This window comes from Polypterus senegalus, chromosome 7 (assembly GCF_016835505.1).
Source record: "Polypterus senegalus isolate Bchr_013 chromosome 7, ASM1683550v1, whole genome shotgun sequence".
Classification (NCBI taxonomy): domain Eukaryota; kingdom Metazoa; phylum Chordata; class Cladistia; order Polypteriformes; family Polypteridae; genus Polypterus; species Polypterus senegalus.
The window spans coordinates 120,340,317-120,360,258 of NC_053160.1; the positions used below are offsets into that span (position 1 = coordinate 120,340,317).

The window sequence follows — 19,942 nt, forward strand, 5'->3', positions numbered from 1 at the left end:
AGAATGTTCGTCCATCCCCTTGAGAAGTTCCGTTTGCATATGGCCCCTATCCCTTCTATGGCCGGGATGCCTGAGTGACCTTTTGAAGCCTCCCATCTGAGCAAGGAACCATCCCCTTCCTGGTTGGGATGTCCATCCAAACAACACTGCACTTACAATGTAAAAACTTTCATTTCTATTATTGCTACTATTATTTTTATCACAGTTCAAGTAATGAGTTATATAGTATTTTAAAATAAGAATTCCCTGAAAAAATGTGCTCTCTCATCCCGGCTTCATCACAATTGGTCACAAACCATCCCAGTGCATGCTGGAGATAACAGCCCAATGAAGCCAACAGGACCATCATTTGCAAAAAGCAGTGACATATTTCTAAGGCCACTTAATTGGACCACTCCCCTCCCCAGCTGTGCCATGATATACGGTCCATGAAAATCACAAACAGGATAGGAAACAAAGTATAGACCTGGCTGGGTTCCATACCCACTGTGACGGGTGCTTATGTTTTTCTGAATATGTGGATACATCTCTCACTTTGATTATACTGGGACCGAATGGCCTTTATTCAGGGAACCAGAACCCCATACTTTCCCAGCACCTCCCACAGATTCCCTCAAGGAACACAGTCATATACCTTCCAGGAAACACGTGTAAACTGATTAGGTTCCATGGCTTGAATTAAATCCATATTGTTCCTCCTGAATATGAGGTTGCATGACAGGACAGGGTCTCCTTTCTAGTACCCTGGCATAATCTTTTCCAGGGAGGCTGAGGAGTGTGATACCCAAATAGTTGGAGTTGGACCACCACCCCAGTCTTCCATAAAGAGCCACAGCTCCCGATGACAATGCAACATTGAAAAGGTGTGTCAGCCATGACAGCTCGACAATGTTCAGAGCCTTCATCATTTCTGGGTGGATCTCATCCATCCCTGAGGCCTTGCCATTTCGGAGTTGCTTAACTACCTCAGTGTCCTCCCATGGGTAAATGGGCATTGATGCCCCATGAGTTTCTGGCTCTACCTCCACCACAGAGGGTGTTTCCATCAGGTTCAATAGCTCCTCAAAGTGTTTCTTCCACTGGCAGACAACATCCTCAGACCAGGTCAGCACTTCTCCATCTTTGCCGAGAATGGCCTGGGTGAAGCCCTGCCTCCCCTTTTTGAGTTGCTTGATGGTTTGCCAAAACCTCCAAATTCTTCCCACGCCTGGGTTTTTGTTTTCCTGACCGCCAAGGCTGCAGCCTTTTTTCCTCTTCTGCTTTGGGAGCCTCCTGTGCTAATCATACACGGAAGGCCTCCTTTTTGAGCATGACGACATCCCCCACCTCTGGTGTCCATCATTAGGTCCTTGGGTTGTCACATCGAGAAGTACAAGTGGCCTTCAGGCCACAGCTCTATGTAGCCACTTCCACAATGGAGACTTTGAACAAGGCCTATTTGGACTCTATGTCCTTCTCTGTGTGAGAAAAGCTCTTTTAGGAGTTTTCTGGACAATGGCCTCCCCCAAACATTCCCAGCCTAACCGGACTACTTACTTGGCCTTTCCATGCCTAATCAGCTGCCTACTCCACCATCCGATTCAACTGACCACCATGTGGTGAATGGTTGACAGCTTTGCCCATCTCTTCACCTGAGTGTCCAGGACATAGAGCCACAAATCTAATGATACAATTATGAAATCAATCACAGATCTTTCACCGAAGTTACTCTTGTACCAAGTACAATTATATTTGAACACAGTGTTTGTTAAGGACAAACCATGCCTACTAGAGAAGTTCAACAGCAAAACACTAATATAAAAAAGGATATAATAAGTATGCACTCATCTTATGTAGAAAATTGTGCTCAAGAACCATCTCTTTGCTTTCTGTATCAAAATGATAACACAAGGGTAAACCATAAAGTAAAGGCAATTTGTAAATTTGTGGTAACCACAATGGAAAGAAGCTAGCACAATACAGTAAGTTTCTAAGGCTTATGGACAGTTTGTACACATACAGTGCAGCGCTCTGCCATTAATCTAACTGAGGCCATGGGCAAATGAACATGGATACTGAAATATCAGATTGCACCATTATCGAACAATGCAATGTAGTGAGATTTATTTGGGTAAAGGGAGTAAAAAATGCTGAAATTCACCCAAGGATGTTGGTTCAGTACGGAACTGAAAACAGCATGGCTGAAAGAAAAGTTTATGAATAGGTAGGAAGGTTTAAAGAGAGAAGAACAAGTGTAACCAACGAAGCATGATCTTTTTGACCATTAACATTGCACAAACCAAACCACCTTGACATGTTGAATGTCTTCATCAGAAAGATCAATAGATTAAAATTGTCCGTTGTTGCTGCACATTTAGATATCAGCTATGGATCAGCAAATGCCATACAGCAGGATGACTTGGGGTACTGTAAAGTTTTCACAAGCTGGGTACCCAAACAGCTAACTGATCTGCACAAGCAACATTGCATATATGTTGCAACCCAATTCCTGAAATGTTATGCAGAAGATTTAAGTCTTGTGGAGCAGATTATCACCGGAGATGAGCCGTGGGTTCATCACTGAGAGCAAGAGACAAAGCATGCTGTGGAAATACCTATCTTCTCCAGTAAAGAAGTTCAAAGACAGCCCTTCATCAAGAAAATCATGATGTCCTTTTTTGTGTCTTATTTCTTATTCAGTGACTACTGCAACACCTTGTGCTATGCTTAGAAACTGAAACCTGCAATTTGCAGTAAAAGAAGAGGACTGCTGTCAAAAACAGTCCTGCTGCTCCATGACAATGCATGTCCCCTTGCAGATGTCACTACGGTGGAGAAAATGCAACAGCTGCAGTTTGAAAGTCTTCCACAACCCCTTTACAGCCCTCATCTAGCACCATGCGATTATTGCATCTTTGTTCCACTTAAAGAGATTCAATGCAGTTACAAGTTCACCTCTGATGATGAAGTTAAGGAAGCTGTGCAGACCTGAATTTGAGAGCAGCTGATAAGCTTCTTCTCCCAAAAAATCATGAAGTTAGTGAAATAATACAAGAAACGCATCAACCTGCATGGAGATTATATGAACAAAGTGATTTAACTATTATGTTCATCTAATCACTGTAACCAGTATTAAGGGTTAGTTGTGTTTACTTTTTGATTCTCCCTTATGCTTTACAAGGAAGGACAGGATCACAACTACGATTGTGCGGTATAACGGTACTGGAAAAGTACCAATAAACTAAACTTTTACTACAGTATAGTGCCAGCAGTTCAGGACTTTTTGTACCAGATGTAAACAGTAAGTTTACAAGGCTTTGTTGCTAGCACTCTAGCAATTCTTCCTGTCTTCAACACCCAGGAGTCTTCACAGAACCATCATCAACAAACCACCACCACCATTCCCCCCAACTTCAACATGAAAATTCAGAAGAGGAGGAGCGAAGTGTAGTAAGGCAGGGAGGCAAGTTTTCATTGTGTTGAACCAGGGAGGTGTTGAAGGGAAGGGAAGGCTAGAGGGAGATGTTAATCTTGTATTTACTTTGGCGCCAGTACAGATGTTTGAAAGCTTGAATCAATACCAAAGTCAAAATTTTAGTAGCAATCCAACACTAGTCTCAACAAAAAAATATCAGAAATTCAAGAGTACTGTATTATGTCTTCAAACAGGGCATGACATCCTACAATATAGTCAGGCTTTACTTAACAAAGCTCAATATTTATATAAAAAAATCTGTACATTTAAACCTCATATGTAATGTTAAACTGAAAGAGTAACTCTGTTTTGTATTTTTGAAATAATAAAATTCAGAAACAACAAGCAATCAATTTAAATATCTTTGTTTAAAGTGAAAATGCTATGAAGCCAGTTATCAGGCAAGTATCATATTACTCTTGCTGTTAATATAAAGCACTGAAGTGTGAAAATCTTCCAGCTTAAAATTAGATTAAATGAAAAAGATGCAAAAATCCAAAGGGACAAATCAATTTTATTACCAAACAATGTACAGAAGCAATTAAAACTGCAAAAAAGATGCCAAGGTAATATATATATAGTTATAACACATTCTCAGACTTGTGAAGGCAAGTAGCTGCAGTGGTCTATGTGTGTGTCTGTCTGTCTCTTGCTGCACTCTTCACAATGTACAAATTTATCATTAAGCTACAATTACCCTGTAGTACCGAGATCTTGAATGGATAACAGCTATTTTAAATTTTTATTTCTTCTCAATGAAACCCTGAGGGTTTAAAGTGCATGGACTATGGAGGAATTAAGCATAGTCTGCCCAACAGATAGTCTATTATCCAGGACACCGTAGGCTCATTTACCTGTATATCTCTCAACTTACCCCTTAACAGAGATGGGTGCATGATATTGAACGCACTGGACAAATCAAAAGAAAATAATCCTCACAGTGCTGATAGCTTTGTCCAGGTGAGAATAAGCATTGTGGTGCAAAAAGATAATTGCATCCTCAATTTCAGTCTTTGCCTGATGGTCTACCACAAGATGTCTCATACAGTCCAAGATCAGCCTCTTGAAGGTGTTCATTGAAGATGTAAGTGCCACTGGTTTGTAGTCATTAGATGAAGAGGTGCTTGCCTTCTTTGGAACAGGAAAAATGCAGGAAGTTTTTCATCGACAACAACACTTTATGGTGCTTCAGGGACAGACTGAATCGATGACAGCTGATACCACAAGGATGGTCAGCACAGGTTTAAGAACTTGAGGACTGACTCCATCTGGTCCTGCAGCTTTTGTTGTGTGTAGCTTCCTCAGCTGTCTCCTTACCTGGTCTTCAGTTATAGACAGCCCAAACTGATAGTCAGAGATGGGCTCATCACTGGCTATTCCAGTTGATATAGTAGGAGTTGTTTATGTAGTAAGAATTGTTGTGGGGCAGACTGGACATTGGAAGAAGATGGCAGGTTAAAAATTTGGCTCCGGGAATTATCTTTGTCCAGGTTACTTTGCTAGCACCTAGACCCTGGAGTCTAGTAATTAATTATGCTCAGTCCTTTCCAGACATCTTTCATGTTAATCTGAATGAGTTGGCTTTTAATTTTAGCTTTGTGATTTTTTTTTTCTTTATCACTCACCGTGCATCCTTCAGAGCCACTCGGTCACTGATTTTGAATGTTCTCTTTTTCTCATTCAGGAGACCTTTCAGGTCCTTAGTAATCCAGGACTTCTTGTTTGGAAAGCAACACATTGTCTTTGAGGATACCACAGTGTCAACCCAAAAGTTAATATTTTTTTGATACATTGCTAAGCCCCCCATTATCATCCCCATGTGACTCAAACATCATTTCCCAGTCTATCAGTTGAAAGCAGTTATTTATAATGATTTCAGTCTCCAGGTTCAACTTCCTCACTCTCCTGGCTGTAACATGGATGGATGGAGGGAGGGATGAATGGATGGATAGATGGATACTTAATCCAGAGAGAAAATTCACATACCCCAGCAGCAGCATACTGATAAAGAAGATTATTAAAGAGTGATAAAAATGCAGGTATATAACTTTGTATAATGTTAACGTTTAATCCCCCGCTGGGTGGAATTGAAGAGTTTCTTATTGTGGGGGAGGAATGATCTCCTTGGTGTGTCAGTGGAGCAGGACAGTGACAGCAGTCTGTCGCTGAAGCTGCTCCTCTGTCTGGAGATGATACTGTTCAGTGGATGCGGTGGATTGTTCATTATTGACAGGTACCTGCTCAGCGCCCATTGCTCTGCCATGGATGTCAAACTGTCCAGCTCCGTGCCTACAATAGAGCCTGCCTTTCTCACCAATTTGTCCAGGCGTGAGGCGTCCCTCTTCTTTATGCTGCATCCCCAGTACACCATCGCGTAGAAGAGGACGCTCGCCACAACCGTACTATAGAACATCTGCAGCATCTTATTGCAGATGTTGAAAGACACCAGCCTTCTAGGGAAGTATAGTCGGCTCTGTCCTTTCTTACACAGAGCATCAGTATTGGCAGTCCAGTCCAATTTATCATCTAGCTACACTCCCAGGTATTTATAGGTCTGCACCCTCAGCACACAGTCACTTTTGATGATCACAGGGTCCATGAGGGGCCTGGTCTTCCTAAAATCCACCACAAGCTCCTTCGATTTGCTGGTGTTCAATTGTAGGTGGTACGAGTTGCACCACTTAACAAAGTCCTTGATTACGTTCCTATACTCCTCCTCCTGCAGCCCACAATAGCAATGTCGTCAGCGAACAGGAGTCCAAGTTGTATTGGAAGTCCGATGTATATAGGCTAAACAGCACCAGAGAAAGTACAGTCCCATGCGGTGCTCCTGTGTCGCTGACCACAATGTCAGACCTGCAGTTCCCAAGACGCACATACTGAGGTCGGTCTGTAAGATAGTCCACGATCCATGCCACCAGGAATGAATCTACTCCCATCTGTCAGCTTGTCCCTAAGGAGCAGAGGTTGGATGGTGTTGAAGGTGCTAGAGAAATCCAGAAACATAATTCTTACAGCACCACTGCCTCTGTCCAAGTGGGAGAGGGATCGGTGTAGCATAGATAATGGCATCCTCCGCTCCCACCTTCTCCTGGCCGCTCCAAGGTATTCATCACATGTGACATCAAAGCGACAGGCCGGAAGTCATTCAGCTCACTAGGACGTGATACCTTTGGGACTGGGGTGATGCAAGATGTTTTCCAAAGCCTTGGGACTCTCCCCTGTTCCAAGCTGAGGTTGAAGATGCACTGTAGAGGACTCCGCAGCTCCAAAGCACAGGCCTTCAGCAGTCATGGCGATACTCCATCTGGACCCACTGATTTGTTGGCATGAAGTCTCCTCAGCTCTCTGCTTACCTGGGCTGCTGTAATTGTGGGTGGGGGGAAACTCTCCCATATGCTGGTAACAGCAGAATGATGGGTGGAGGGTGCAGTATTCCGAGGTGAGAGTGGGTTAGGGTAGTCAAACCTGTTAAACAAGTTGTTCATTTGGTTTACTCTCTTGACGTCTCTCTCGATGGTGGCACCCCGCTTAAAGCTACAGCCAGTGATGATCTTCATCCCATCCCACACTTCCTTCATGCTGTCATTCTGCAAGTTCTGCTCTAGTTTTCTCCTGTACTGCTCCTTCACCACCCTGAGCTGGACTCGGAGTTCCTTCTGCACGCGTTTGACCTCATGCTGATCACCGCCTTTAAAAGCCCTTTTCTTCTGGTTCAAAAGGCCCTTAATGTCACTTGTAATCCTTGGCTTGTTGTTAGCACAGCAGCATACTGTTCTTACTGGAACTACAATGTCCATACAGAAGTTGATGTAGTCAGTAGTGCAGTCAATAACCTCCTCAATGTTCTCACTATAAGATCCCTGCAAGATATCCCAGTCCATAGTTTCAAAGCAGTCTCTCAGAGCCTGCTCTGCCTCAGGGGACCACTTCCTGAATGAGTGTGCGGTTGTAGGTAGCTCCCTCACTTTTGGTTTGTAGTGAGGCTGAAGCAGAACCAGGTTATGATTTGCTTTCACAAGCGCAGGCAGCGAGGTGGCGCTGTATGCGTCTTTAATGTTTGCATACAGTAAGTCAATAGTCCTATTTCCCCGGGTGTTACAATCCACATACTGGGAGAAGGCAGGTGATGTTTTGTCCAGCGTCACATGGTTAAAGTCTCCAGCGATTAGCACAAGCGCCTCAGGGTGCTGCGTTTGTAGTTTAGCAACAGCGGAATGGATGATGTCACCCATTATCTCCACGTCTGCCCGAGGAGGGATGTAAACAATAACAACAATGACATGTCCAAGGTCTCTGGGAAACTAATAGGGACGCAGACTTAACGGCCAATAGTTCGATGTCCCTGCAGCAAATGGAGATTTTAACGTTTACATGTCCAGAGTTGCACCACCTTGTATTCACATAGTGAGCGAGTCCTCCTCCTTTCCGTTTCCCGCAGGCACTTGCGTCTCTGTCCACTCTAACTCTGCTAAACCCGGGTAGCTCCACGTTAGCATCTGGGATGTTAGTTGTTAGCCACGTTTCACAAAAATAAATAGTCTTGAAGCTAGGAATAAGAGGAATCAGATCTGGCAAAAGGTGTCAGTAGTTTACACCCAAGGCATTTTTAGCATTTGACTAGTGCAGGACCAGATTGTTATCTCCTCAAGTGGAACAAGACACAAACTGATAAAAATGCATTAGTTCTTTCCAAAGTAACAAGTCATCACATATTGTAACAGAAGGGTCAAAATAAGTCATAAATAAAGTGTTGTTGACAGACATTGCTAAGTCCCCATTTGTGTGGGGAGGAATATAAACATTCATATGGATTAAGTAACTTATCTCCCTTTGCAAAAAATGTGGATTAATTCTGACAGTCAGAAATTCTATGTCTGAATTACTAAATGAAGTATTAACTGTAATATGCTCCCTTTAACACAATTTTTCGTTTACATTGATGGCCAGTACCCCTGTGAATGTCTAAGAGGTATACCAACTAACTAATTCAGCTCATACTCAACTAGTTTTAATTTCACAGCTCGACATGCCTCCCTTAATACAAATATCCAGAACAAACAACATATGATCAGGGAACACAATTAAAATTTGATAATTGACATTTGAAGAAATATTCTCTGTTACAAGGTATACTTACAAACAACCCTGCATTTAAATGTGATCTCTGTTACTAATGATCTAAAACAACAAAACTCCAACCACTGATTAGGTGCTACATCTCTCAATCATGTTCCTCAAGAAATCTTATGTAAAACTGCAGAAATTTTGGTTTCTTTCCATCCAAACAAGTGCCTTTCTACACTACACATGGTTCCTACCGAACAAATTGCAACAAGTGAACGTGCAGCTTTTTTAATTTAAGTCTGTCTTTACAATGTAAGCCACCCTGTCACCAATTCCACAGCAATGAAAATCATACCCAGTTCTCCACAAAATGATGAAATATGGAATCTTTGCTCTAATCAAGGTTAGTCTAGTTTTTATGGCTGATATTTATTAGGGAGAAAACACAGATATTTCTGAAACCTCTGGACAGGATTTCCATTACTGCAGTTGTGAAAATCCACACTAATTAAATGTGAAGCTATATCTTTTATATGAAAATGTGCTATAAAAATAAATGTTGTTGTTTTGGCTTATTTGACTAAAATGGAGAGGACACGGTGGCACAGTGGTGAATATAGTTACCTGTGTTGTTTGAATGTTCTCCCCATATTTTACCTCCTAAATCTCAAAGAGATACATTTTAGATGAATTTGTGAGTCTAAATTGACCCACAATAGTGAGTGCCATGCGATGGACTGGTGCTTCATGTAGAGTTGTTTTCTGTCTTGTTCTCAATGCTTTGAGGAAACATATTGGTAAATGTGTTGAACAGATTAATTTAAAATATTCTTCACATTATTTTATAACATTGTTTGATGAAATTACATGATTTGATTTTTTAATGAAATTGTAAAAAAACAAGAGATAATACTTCTTGGAGTGATTTGTGTAATGACAGAGGTAAAGAAAACCAGAAATTGTAAAGATATTATGAAAAAAAGCATACCTTTTTAGCCATAATACATTTAATTCAGCATCAAAATAATACTGCACTTCTTTCAGTTACATGTCAAATTAAATACTTTATTTCTGTAACCTGAACCTCTTTAAAGAAAGCTCTGTGCCAGCAAGCAGGGTCCAGAGAGCAGGGTAACAGGATTTAGGTAACTCAGAATTGACCTTTGAATAAAAATCTTGATCCACAGACTAAACAAGATTATATTGTGTAATTTAACCACAAAACTTTATAAGATTCAATTTTACCCAGTAATATCATATGAGATTACACAAGGTCTTCGGAAAAGCAGCCAGGCCTTATACTCCCAAACATCTATCTATATTTAAAAAAAAATCACTCCATGACTCGTTCTAGTCTAATGTGTTGTCTTTGACAAATATTTCTTTTAGACACTTATAAACATTATATTGAATATTAATTATCTTCTCTAATATATTTCCAAACCAGCTTATTTAATATTCTCATGATAGTATTCATTTCTTTTCCCACTTCCTGAACACTTATCTTCATATGTTTCAGCTCCCTGGGGGAGACAGGTTTAATGATTTAGTGAATTTTGAGAATTACTTCAGTTGTTCGTTAACTGAATGAAACTGTCTCATTGTAATTTAGTCCCCAAATGAAAGCAGAATTAACAGTTGGATATTTAAAAGACACAAAGTACAAAAGAAGACTTCTGCTACCTAACTCAGTCTATTGATAACTTATATAAAAATATATTCAATATTTAGCAATTATTATGTAATTATCATATGACATCTGTTCAATTCCAGATCACGCTATACACCATCTACTATCAAAACACTAAAATACCAGAGGCCAGCTTTTAAGCAAGTGATCCTTTAAATGCTATACAGCATTCTGCATAAATTTAACTACATTCAAATTTAAAGAATTCTAAAGATGTTTACTATTTTATAAAAATAGGAATATTTGCTCTTTTTTAAAAATAAACATGCATTCTTGCCAGCTACTCGCCTAGTGAGTCATTTCTGGGTTTTGGGCATCTGCATTTAGTGGGGCAAGTCTTTTCATCTTGGTTCGTTTTGATTATTATTGTGTAATTATTGTGTATAATATGAAAGGTGTTTTGTTTTGTTCTAGGTTTATTGTGTATACAGCATACACTTCTGTGTTTACTATACTGACAGGCCTGCATCTTTTGTTGCTTTACCGACTAGTTTACATCTACTTCTCAAGGCTATCCTCTTGCTTTGGTTTGCTAATTACATTGATACTCACAGTCTCAACACCCACAGTTGCTCCATATTTAAAGAGTTCTAATCTACAGCACTGTCATGGAAGTGACAGCTCTCATGTGTATCCCTGCTCGTGTGAAGGCTTTACTTCTATGAAGACTACAAGGCTACTTACATAAGTCCACCAAGAAATGGCACCGGCCAAAGCAGCAGAGACTGTTATTCAACCAGGTACACTATTCTTTAATCTTTTATTCCTAAGCCTGTGTTCACAATACATTCCTATGATTATTGCAAAATTTTGTTCTCTAGAAGAGGACATAATGTAAACAATCGTAGACCACTTGGTCAGGCCACTCCTTCAGACACTCCCTTCTTCCTTTGACCTATGGAACTGTCAATCTGCTGTCAACAAAGTTGTCTTTATTCTAGCACATGCCACACAAACTGGATTCCAGCAACACCAACAGAGCTTTACTTTGGATTCCACTTCTCTCATAGCTGTCATTCCTTTGGAAGAGAAGAAGGAACAGGTCTCTCCAAGAACTGGAGGTTCAGACATGGATACTGTATGCAACTATACCACTTTTGAGTGCTATGCAATCACTGGAATCAACATTGTTGTTCTTTATCACCCTCTAGGTCTGCTAAAGAATGTCCTCAATGAGAGGGATATGCTGCTCTACTCCATTCCAGATGAAATCCAATTCTAATTCTCAGGGACCTGCACATCCACCTAGACAATCACCCTTTCCTTCTTATCTTTTTACACATGGCACAGCTCTACATCCCATAAAACTTACAAAGCTGGTAAACTTCTGATCTTCTTCTTACATGAACTGTACACCCAAATGTGCAATTGTTGCTTCATTATATACATCTGACTGTATTTCCATAGGAGTTTTTGCTGCTCCTTCCTTCTTCTCTTACTGCCATTTCTCCAACTGTGTCATTCTGCCATCACCTCCACTCTCTCCCATCCATTTCTCTTCCCTAGTCTCCTTAGCTTTCCCTCATCCTAGCCACATCATCCCTCTTGATACCAATGATTTCTTTATTATCTCCTCTATGTCTGCACTTGAAAGACCATCATGCACATAGCTTTCTAAAGTTCTATGCAAGCTGGGGAGAGAGCTTAGGACTGCTGGAAAGAAATGGAGGAAGTCACAGGTCCATGCTGACCTGGATAGGCATCAATCTCTTCTCTCTTCCTTCTCTTCTCCTGCTACAAACTCTAAGGTAAGTTTGTTTTAAAACAGGATAAGCAACACTTCTAATACTCATAACTTCTCTCCTTCCACATCTCTTGTCAGTTCTCCAACACCTCCACCTCAGATATGTGACTGTTGATAACTTTGCAACCTTTATTCGGGAAAATGAGGCTATCAGTAGACAACTCCCATTACCCCTACTACCTAGTCTGCTCCCTGCTGAACACACAACTTAATTCTTGTCCCTTCACTCCACCTCTGATGTTTCCAATCTTCTCTCCTCTCCACTCCGTTGACATTTCCAATCTCCTCTATAGTTGCACCACTACCTGCCCACTTAAATCCATTCCATCACATCTCTTAAAGGGTCTTTCTTCCTTATTTTTGTAATTACACTGTCAGGGATGCCGGGGCGACGACCCGGCTGGGATGACTTGAGGGACCGGAAGAGGGCGTGCGCCCACATTGGATCACGTGGGGGCCGCCAACCTGGCTGTTTTGTTGGTCACCGCCAGGGGGCATCCCAATGCCTTGGGAACCCTGGACCTCAGCACTTCCGCCACACCAGGAAGTGCTGGGGGGGAACAGAAGCAGGGACACCCGGAGTGCTTCCGGGAGAACAGCTGGCACTTCCACCACCTGGAACATATCCGGGTGAGGATAAAAGGGGCCATTCAGAGCTGGAGTTGGGAGAGAAGGAAGGACTGAGCTTGCTGGAGGAGGCAAGGAGGCGGCCTGAAGAGAATAAGGCGTTGTGTGGCCAGGACTTTGGGGGTTTGTGTGCACTTTGAATAGTAAATAGTTTTGTAAATAAACATGTGGTGGTGGAAAACAACATGTCTGCCTGTCTGTGCTCGGGTTCCGTTCACAACACACATTATTAACACCTCAATTAGTCCAAGCATTTTCCCCAACTGTTTTCATACAGGGCCTAACAACACCCATTCTCAAGAGAACCACACTAGACCCAGCTCAAGTAGGTAATTACAAACCAGTCTCTCCCCTCTCCTTTCTAGCCAAAACAGAGAAATTTGCTGTCTCTAACCAAGCCTCTCCTTTTCTTCTACATAATAACAGCTTGATCCTAAATCAGTCAGGCTTCAAGAAGAGCAATTCCACTAAAAAGGTTCTACTTACTATTGTCAACACATTACAGCTGGCTAGAGCTAACAACATACCATCTGTCCTCATCCAGAAAGATTTATCCCTTGCCTGTGACATGGTCAACAATCAGATTTTTCTTGCCACAATCTCAGACTTTTGCATTACTTAGGTGGTTTGATGCCTTCGTTTTGGGCAGAACCTATTGTGTGCCCTGGTGAGGAGAAATGTTAAGGGTGTACCAGGCAAGAAATGGGAGTCCCACAAGAATAAGTGCTGGACCCTCTCATTTTGTCTCTGTACACTTTCTCAGTTGCCCTTTCATTGTGTCCTATGGTATCTCTTATCAGTGTTATAGTGATGATAAGCAGCTGTACCAGTCATCCTACAGAGGTTCACACAGTATCTACTAGGATCTCTGCATGTCTTACGGCTATTGCAACCTACTGTAGATGAAGGAACACCATCTCTGGCCTAACCCGGCAAAGACGAGCCTTTTTGTCAACCCAGTTTATCTGTTTATACAACACACCATCGCTATTCAGCTCAGATCTTATCACTAACACCTGCCCAGCCTGACCACCTGTCCTTCACTAAGTTTGCTGCAATGGTTTCTCGGTCTTGTAGATTCACTCTATACCAGGCATGTCAAACTCACTACCATTGGTGAGCCGCTTTGACTGCCATACGTGCATCAGCGGGCTGCACTGTAACAAATACTATTATACAAAGATACTGTAGCTTTCTTTGCAATACTGAAATCTTTAAAAAATGTAACACTTAAAGTTTAAAGAAAAGCAATTTATTTCCATGCAATCTCCGTACAACAGTGTACAATTAGAGGCTTAGCCTCTTAGCTAGGTCCTTATATAGGAGTCTTACAGTGTGAGATCTATTTCTGTTGTCCCGACACTTGGCATCTCTTGTTAGTAACCAGTTCGTCAATAATAGGCTTGAAATCTTGTGCAGCTGCAACTTTTATGAGGGATGAAAGGTGCTCGGCAGTAAGTCTTGAGCTAAGTGGGTTTTGATAGCTTTCATTAACGAAAACAATTGCTCACAAAGGTAAGTGCTTCCGAACATAGACAGTTCTCTCAATGCTAACTTACAGATCTGCACATACGAGGGTGGCAGGTCAGCATACAAGCCTGGCACACCAACTTTGTTGCATTTTGCCTTCAGAATAGAATCTGACTGCAGTTCAATCAATTCTATTTGGATATTCTCAGGCGCATTCTCAACATTGCAAGAGTATGATGACGTAAACAGAGTAAAGTTTATATTGTAAAATAAGTTGATATGCAAAAATCCCCCTGACCTACACTAATTTTACAAACTCAAAATCACAAAAATTTGTTACTAAACAACTCACCAACTTCTCGTGTCCACTTCAGATCTTCAGCTGTAGTCTAAACTAACTGTTCGTTACAATACTAGCACAAAATTACATAAAACTAGAGCAAAAAATCGTGAAAATATGCGAGCTATTGGTACTCGTGAGGGCCAGTTCTCAGCATCCCAGCCAGTAGTGTAGCCTGCTACAGCCTAGCACTTCAGTAGCAACATCGCGGCTCATTAACTTTGGTCAAGGCTCGTGGCCAGTGTCATGCCTAGGGTTTCAAGGAGTTGACGCTGCAGCTGTAACTATACTGGCAGATGATGTTTCCGGTACCGTAATGCCATGGGAAAACGCCCTTTGTCAGAACGCGGAAGTAAGAAAAGTAAATAAGTAATGCCGAAGATGCAGAATGATTTAATCACAAACGATAGTAATCATTTTGTACAAGTTTAGTGCTAACTATGATCTGTCATGCGGGCCGCACAGATTTCTGTTGCGGGCTGCATGTTTGACATGCCTGCTCTATACAACATCTGCAAGATCAGACCATATCTGAATGAATATTAAGCACAACTCCTTTGGTCTTGTAAAGTATGACTCCCTCAATGTATTTAAGAAGTGTTTACAACAATTGTCTTGCTTGGTAAATTTCTAATTGATATTATCTGTTTTTGTAACTAAGGTTTTATAGCTAAGCCGCATTTTGTTCTGAACTCTTCACTTGTGGTGATCAGTTTTGTAACTCTGTTCTGTAACACTTGTTCCCAGTATCCAAGGCTAATGTTTACTCAATTATGTTGACATCTTTTGAAAGCTGCTTTGGATAAACTGTCTGCCAGGCAAATAAACATAAATGTGCCTGTTTTATACAATTATACTAGTTTATTTGTCTTGCAAAGAAAAATCATAATCTTTTTGGAAAACAAATTTCTAATAAACTTAACAGAAGGCGGCATATTTAATAACAGGAAATATAAAAAGATAAGTACAGTATATAGAACATTTGTGGGTACAACGATTTCCATATTTCAAAATTTTTTTTCGTTTAAAAAATGAAAACTATACTGTTTACTAAAAAGTCATAAAGTTTTTTCACTGGACAGCAGGAGATAATGTGTTTGTAATTAATATGACGTCTGCTTTGGATTAACTTCACATCAAGTCCAGCAGGCATAAAATTATATAAATTAAAAAAGGTCTCACACACACACACACACAAACACACTTGACTTGCATACTAAAAACTAACTAAATACAATATAGTAAATGTTACATAAAAATATGAATTTTAACTCTGCTCATTATTGTGTTTTCTCTTCCCTAAATCAGTTATAAAACAAATATTGAAAAAATGTTAGAAGACTTCTGCTGCCTGTTTGTTCCATTTTGTGAATTCTGCATAATATAATATAAAGCAAGTATTCTCAACATTTTGAGGTTTACGGTTATTCCAATAACCAGAAATGTTGGTATGAACTCTTTGCTCATCTGACTACTAAAGTAAGAAATACAGTGGGGGAAATAAGAATTTGATACCCTGCCGAATTTGTAAGTTTGCTCACAAGAAAGAAATGAACGATCTCTATTTTTTATGGTAGTTTCATTTTAATAGAGAAAGACAGAATATCAACCAAATATCCAGAAGTAACACATTACATAAAAGTTACAAACTGATTTGCATGTCATTGAGTGAAATAAGTATTTGATCCCCTACAACCCATCCAGAATTCTGACTCCCACAAATTGACAGATTAACAGCTTATCATAAAAGAAACACAGCAAGTCTTAGTTTAGTTCTATTCTTAGTTATGAATTTCATAATTTTTTCATTTTCAGTTAGAAATTCTTCAGTAAAGCATTTGTTCTTTGCAATAAAGCACTATTAAGGAATTAACCCTATTTAGAAATTAGCCTAAAAATTTTTAGCCAGTAAATCAAACAGGGAAAGTGTTCCTTCATAAAAAAATACCTTATTATAAATTAAAATCATGCAAAAACTGCTATAAACACTTTCAACATTTTTTTACCTTAATTTTATTTACATTAAAAAAGGTTAAATATACTTGTGGAAATTGCAAGCACAACCTATCAATTATTGACTTTAAAAAAAAAGTAGATATCAATTAGTAATGTTTTAGATATCTACTATTACCTCACAGGCTCCCTCTGTTTGAGCAGATCCTCAAGGCAGTTTTCATAATGCTCAGCAACAACCACTAGTCTTTCTGAAAGAAGGAAAGTTATGCAAAATGAGCAAAACTGCATTATGAAAACAAATGAGAAAATTGCCAGACTGACATGGCGAGGATTGCAAGTTGTGTGAAAAACTAAATGCACCCTCTTTAAATTCTACAGTTTAAAATAATTAAAACAGAAATAAATAGGAGTGGTGACCAGTACAAAATGAGAGAAGTGATAGTGGGCATTACCCTATTAAGGTTTATCATTTAAGGGTACTCATTTACTTATTTGGCTGACGCCTTTATCCAACGCAACTTACATTTATGATAGAGTTCTTTTTGGTTTTCCAGCTGAAGCACAGGCAGGACACAGTGTCAGTAGCAGGATTTGAACCCACAACCAATGCCTTAACTACCACACCACACTGCCTGCAAGATACATTTATGTATTTTTGTGAAATAAAATCATGTAGTGCAAATTTTCTTTGGGGACTGCTCTTCAATCAAATGTTGCTGATTCACACGCTACACCACACCACCATTCACAGTTTCATGAGGGAATCTTTAATCAAATTTCACTGTTCCACTCTACCATTTCTGAATATGGCAGTTTTTGACTTGCATGCCAAAACTGTGCTGTTTAGGTTAACTGGACACAGCGTTTTCTTTAGATGTATATGTGTGCCCTGTTCATGGCTGTTTCCTGCCCTGTACCCAAGGCTTCCAGGAAAGGCTTTACCTACAGCACTGGAAAAAGATGATATGAAATGCATGTATGTACTGGTTTATTCCAGATGTGAAATGCAAGAAAAAAGAAACATCCATTCATTATCCAACCCGGTATATCCTAACTACAGGGTCACGGGGGTCTGCTGGAGCCAATCCCAGCCAATACAGGGCGCTAGGCAGGAAACAAACCCTGGGTAGGGCGCCAGCCCGCCGCAGGAAAAAAGAAACAATAACAATTTTTTAAAAATAAATAAATAAACATCCTGAACCTTTATGGGGCAACTGTAACAAAAGGCAGAAGATGTGTAAATAGGAGGACAAAAACCACAATGTACGGTATAAAAATGTAAGTGTACGCTGTGTCCAGCAGTAAACAGAAATTGTTTCAGGGGCTAGCATGAAAAAGAATTTTGAAATAAAGGTTTGGATGAGTTGTTGTTGTTTCAGAATGATACATAAAGTGTGTGTGTATATTATTTTCTTAAAAAATAAAAATATAACTAGAAGACTTGTTTTGAGAAATGATTTAGGTGCAAAAAACGGAACAATTTATGATATGAGATACGCAGACTGGGGCACGAAAGAAAATTGATTCCAGGGTTGTGAAACATAAAATATCTTCATTATGTACTATAAAATCCAGTTTTTCTTTACAGAGAAAATATATTTACTTGACATCGGTGTGAAACAAAGGCTTCTAATCACATTAAGAATTTCTTTAAAAAATTGAAATATTATACTCGCTGCTCTTCAGTTATTTGAAGCTCCTTTATTACATAAGCGGAATAATAGCTGTTCATTTTTGGCAATGCAATTTAGGCGCAATAAAGCTAAAAACCCTGTAGAGCATAAGGGTTTAAACAAGTTTGAGATCCTATCAAATCAGAATGAACCACAATGATTAAGGAATATTTTCAGCACCTTGCTGATTTTGTGTACTGATGAATCCAGGGACAAAAAATGATCCAACTAAGCAATAGACAGTTGTATCTAATAAACTGTCCATTAAGTGAATATAGGAAGACAACATGAATGATAAAACCTATGAAGGATCCTTAATTTTTATGTGTAGTTTGCTGCAACATATGATAGTATCAAAAAGGAAGGAATGTTACCCTAGCAGACCTAACAACACAGAATGCTCACCTTCTTTGAATTTCAAAATAGAAAAAAAAAACTCTTCTCACCTGTGTAATAAATCACTACTCAAACTATTCAGCTTCTTGACATATTTTAATGAACCATCAGTTTAGCACCTAACTGGTTTAAAGCTCCTTGGACTACTGTTTGTAGATAAAAAGAATACTTCCAATGTTAAAAACATCAGATGGCTGCAGTTAGTCCAGAATGCCATTACATTTGTTACCTTTGTTCTTTAGAATTTACTTTAAAAAAACAACTAATAGTATATAAAGCCTTTAATAACCTTGTTCCTTCCTATATTTTGGAGCCTTTTGCTGTTATGTACCAAAAATCTTCAAAAGAGATATGCCAGGCTAACACCATCAATCATTTAAAAAAATACTAAAAACCCAAATTTAATTTGGCTATTTTACAGCTACATTTTAGTTCTACCCTTAAAAAACTGCATATGGAAAGAATTAACATAGTCTTCAATGAATCTGCAATCCTGGTTCTTCCGATAGTTTCTGGGCTAGAACCCCTACAGATTTACTTTTTTCTCCCCCTTAACAGGACTCACATTTAGAGACTTAAAAAAAATAACTCTATATTTAATGACAATACTTCTTTTAACTACAGTATATATCTATCTTATGTAAGTATGCATTAATTATTTTTATATACTGTTTATTATTCTTATCTTATTTTAATTTGCTTTTTCTTTGCTTACAACTATTTCTTTGATATCTTGCAAAGCACATTGAGCTACATTTACTGAAGGAAAATGTGCTACAAAAATAAATGTTATTCTTGGTAAGTATTCAATCAAGTCCATGGACTGAGGTCAGTATAAGGTGATATGGCTTGGCACTGCTGTCACAACTAAGTATCCAACTAGTGTAAATATTTTCTGATATTTGTTCTACAGTATAGCTGGTGTGACTTTAGTACATTACCTTTGTGCCTTCATTACAAGAAAACCAATAGTGCACCCATACCAGTGATTGAAAGAAGTGTGAGACTCAAGAGTAGGTGTTAAGGCATAGGAGGTTCACTGAGAGTTGCCTTTAAAAACAGAAAGGATAAATGTGCCTTGAAATGACAAAGTCCGAGAAGCATGCTTTAACAGGAACATGATCGACAGAGGAAGCACCACTCAACACACAAGGATAGTGAAGAAAGGTATTGAAGGTACATATAAGGGCAAGAGACAGCAAATATGTTAAAATTAATTTTATTACTTGTCTTGTAACATGTGCAAAATGTACACCTTACCGTGTTTTCCTCTAGATATGTCAACATATTGGCACAGCCTAGGGTGAATAACAGTCTTTAGGATCTGGAAACGACCAAGTATCCTGATAGAGTTGGGAGTGAGAGGAAGCCCATTGCTTCCACATACATCATGTGGCAGAGCTGAAGCAAAGAAAGTGTGTGCTCCAAGGTGGGCATCCTTCAAGGGAAACATTACGTTGGTAAAGCTCAATCAGAGTCTGCTGCAAGAAAAAAAGTTAATGATTAAACTTTCTTTATAATGACA

At 39.5% G+C, this 19,942-nt stretch overlaps 1 protein-coding gene across 6 annotated transcripts in view; it reads right to left on the reverse strand.

The window, feature by feature from the left end:
• The window catches only part of tbck (TBC1 domain containing kinase), a 255,240-nt gene that overhangs the window by 224,408 nt on the left and 10,890 nt on the right, over nucleotides 1–19,942 (reverse strand). For 4 of the 6 annotated variants that reach the window (XM_039759207.1, XM_039759206.1, XM_039759203.1 and 1 more), the window contains exons 2-3: nucleotides 19,678–19,898; nucleotides 16,524–16,596 (exon numbers count right to left, since the gene is read on the reverse strand). In XM_039759207.1, coding sequence (XP_039615141.1) covers nucleotides 16,524–16,596; nucleotides 19,678–19,870 — 266 coding nt within the window. In that variant the 5' untranslated portion in view covers nucleotides 19,871–19,898. The remainder of the gene's footprint in view (nucleotides 1–16,523; nucleotides 16,597–19,677; nucleotides 19,899–19,942) is intronic. The other 2 variants (XM_039759204.1, XM_039759205.1) reach the window with 1 other exon arrangement.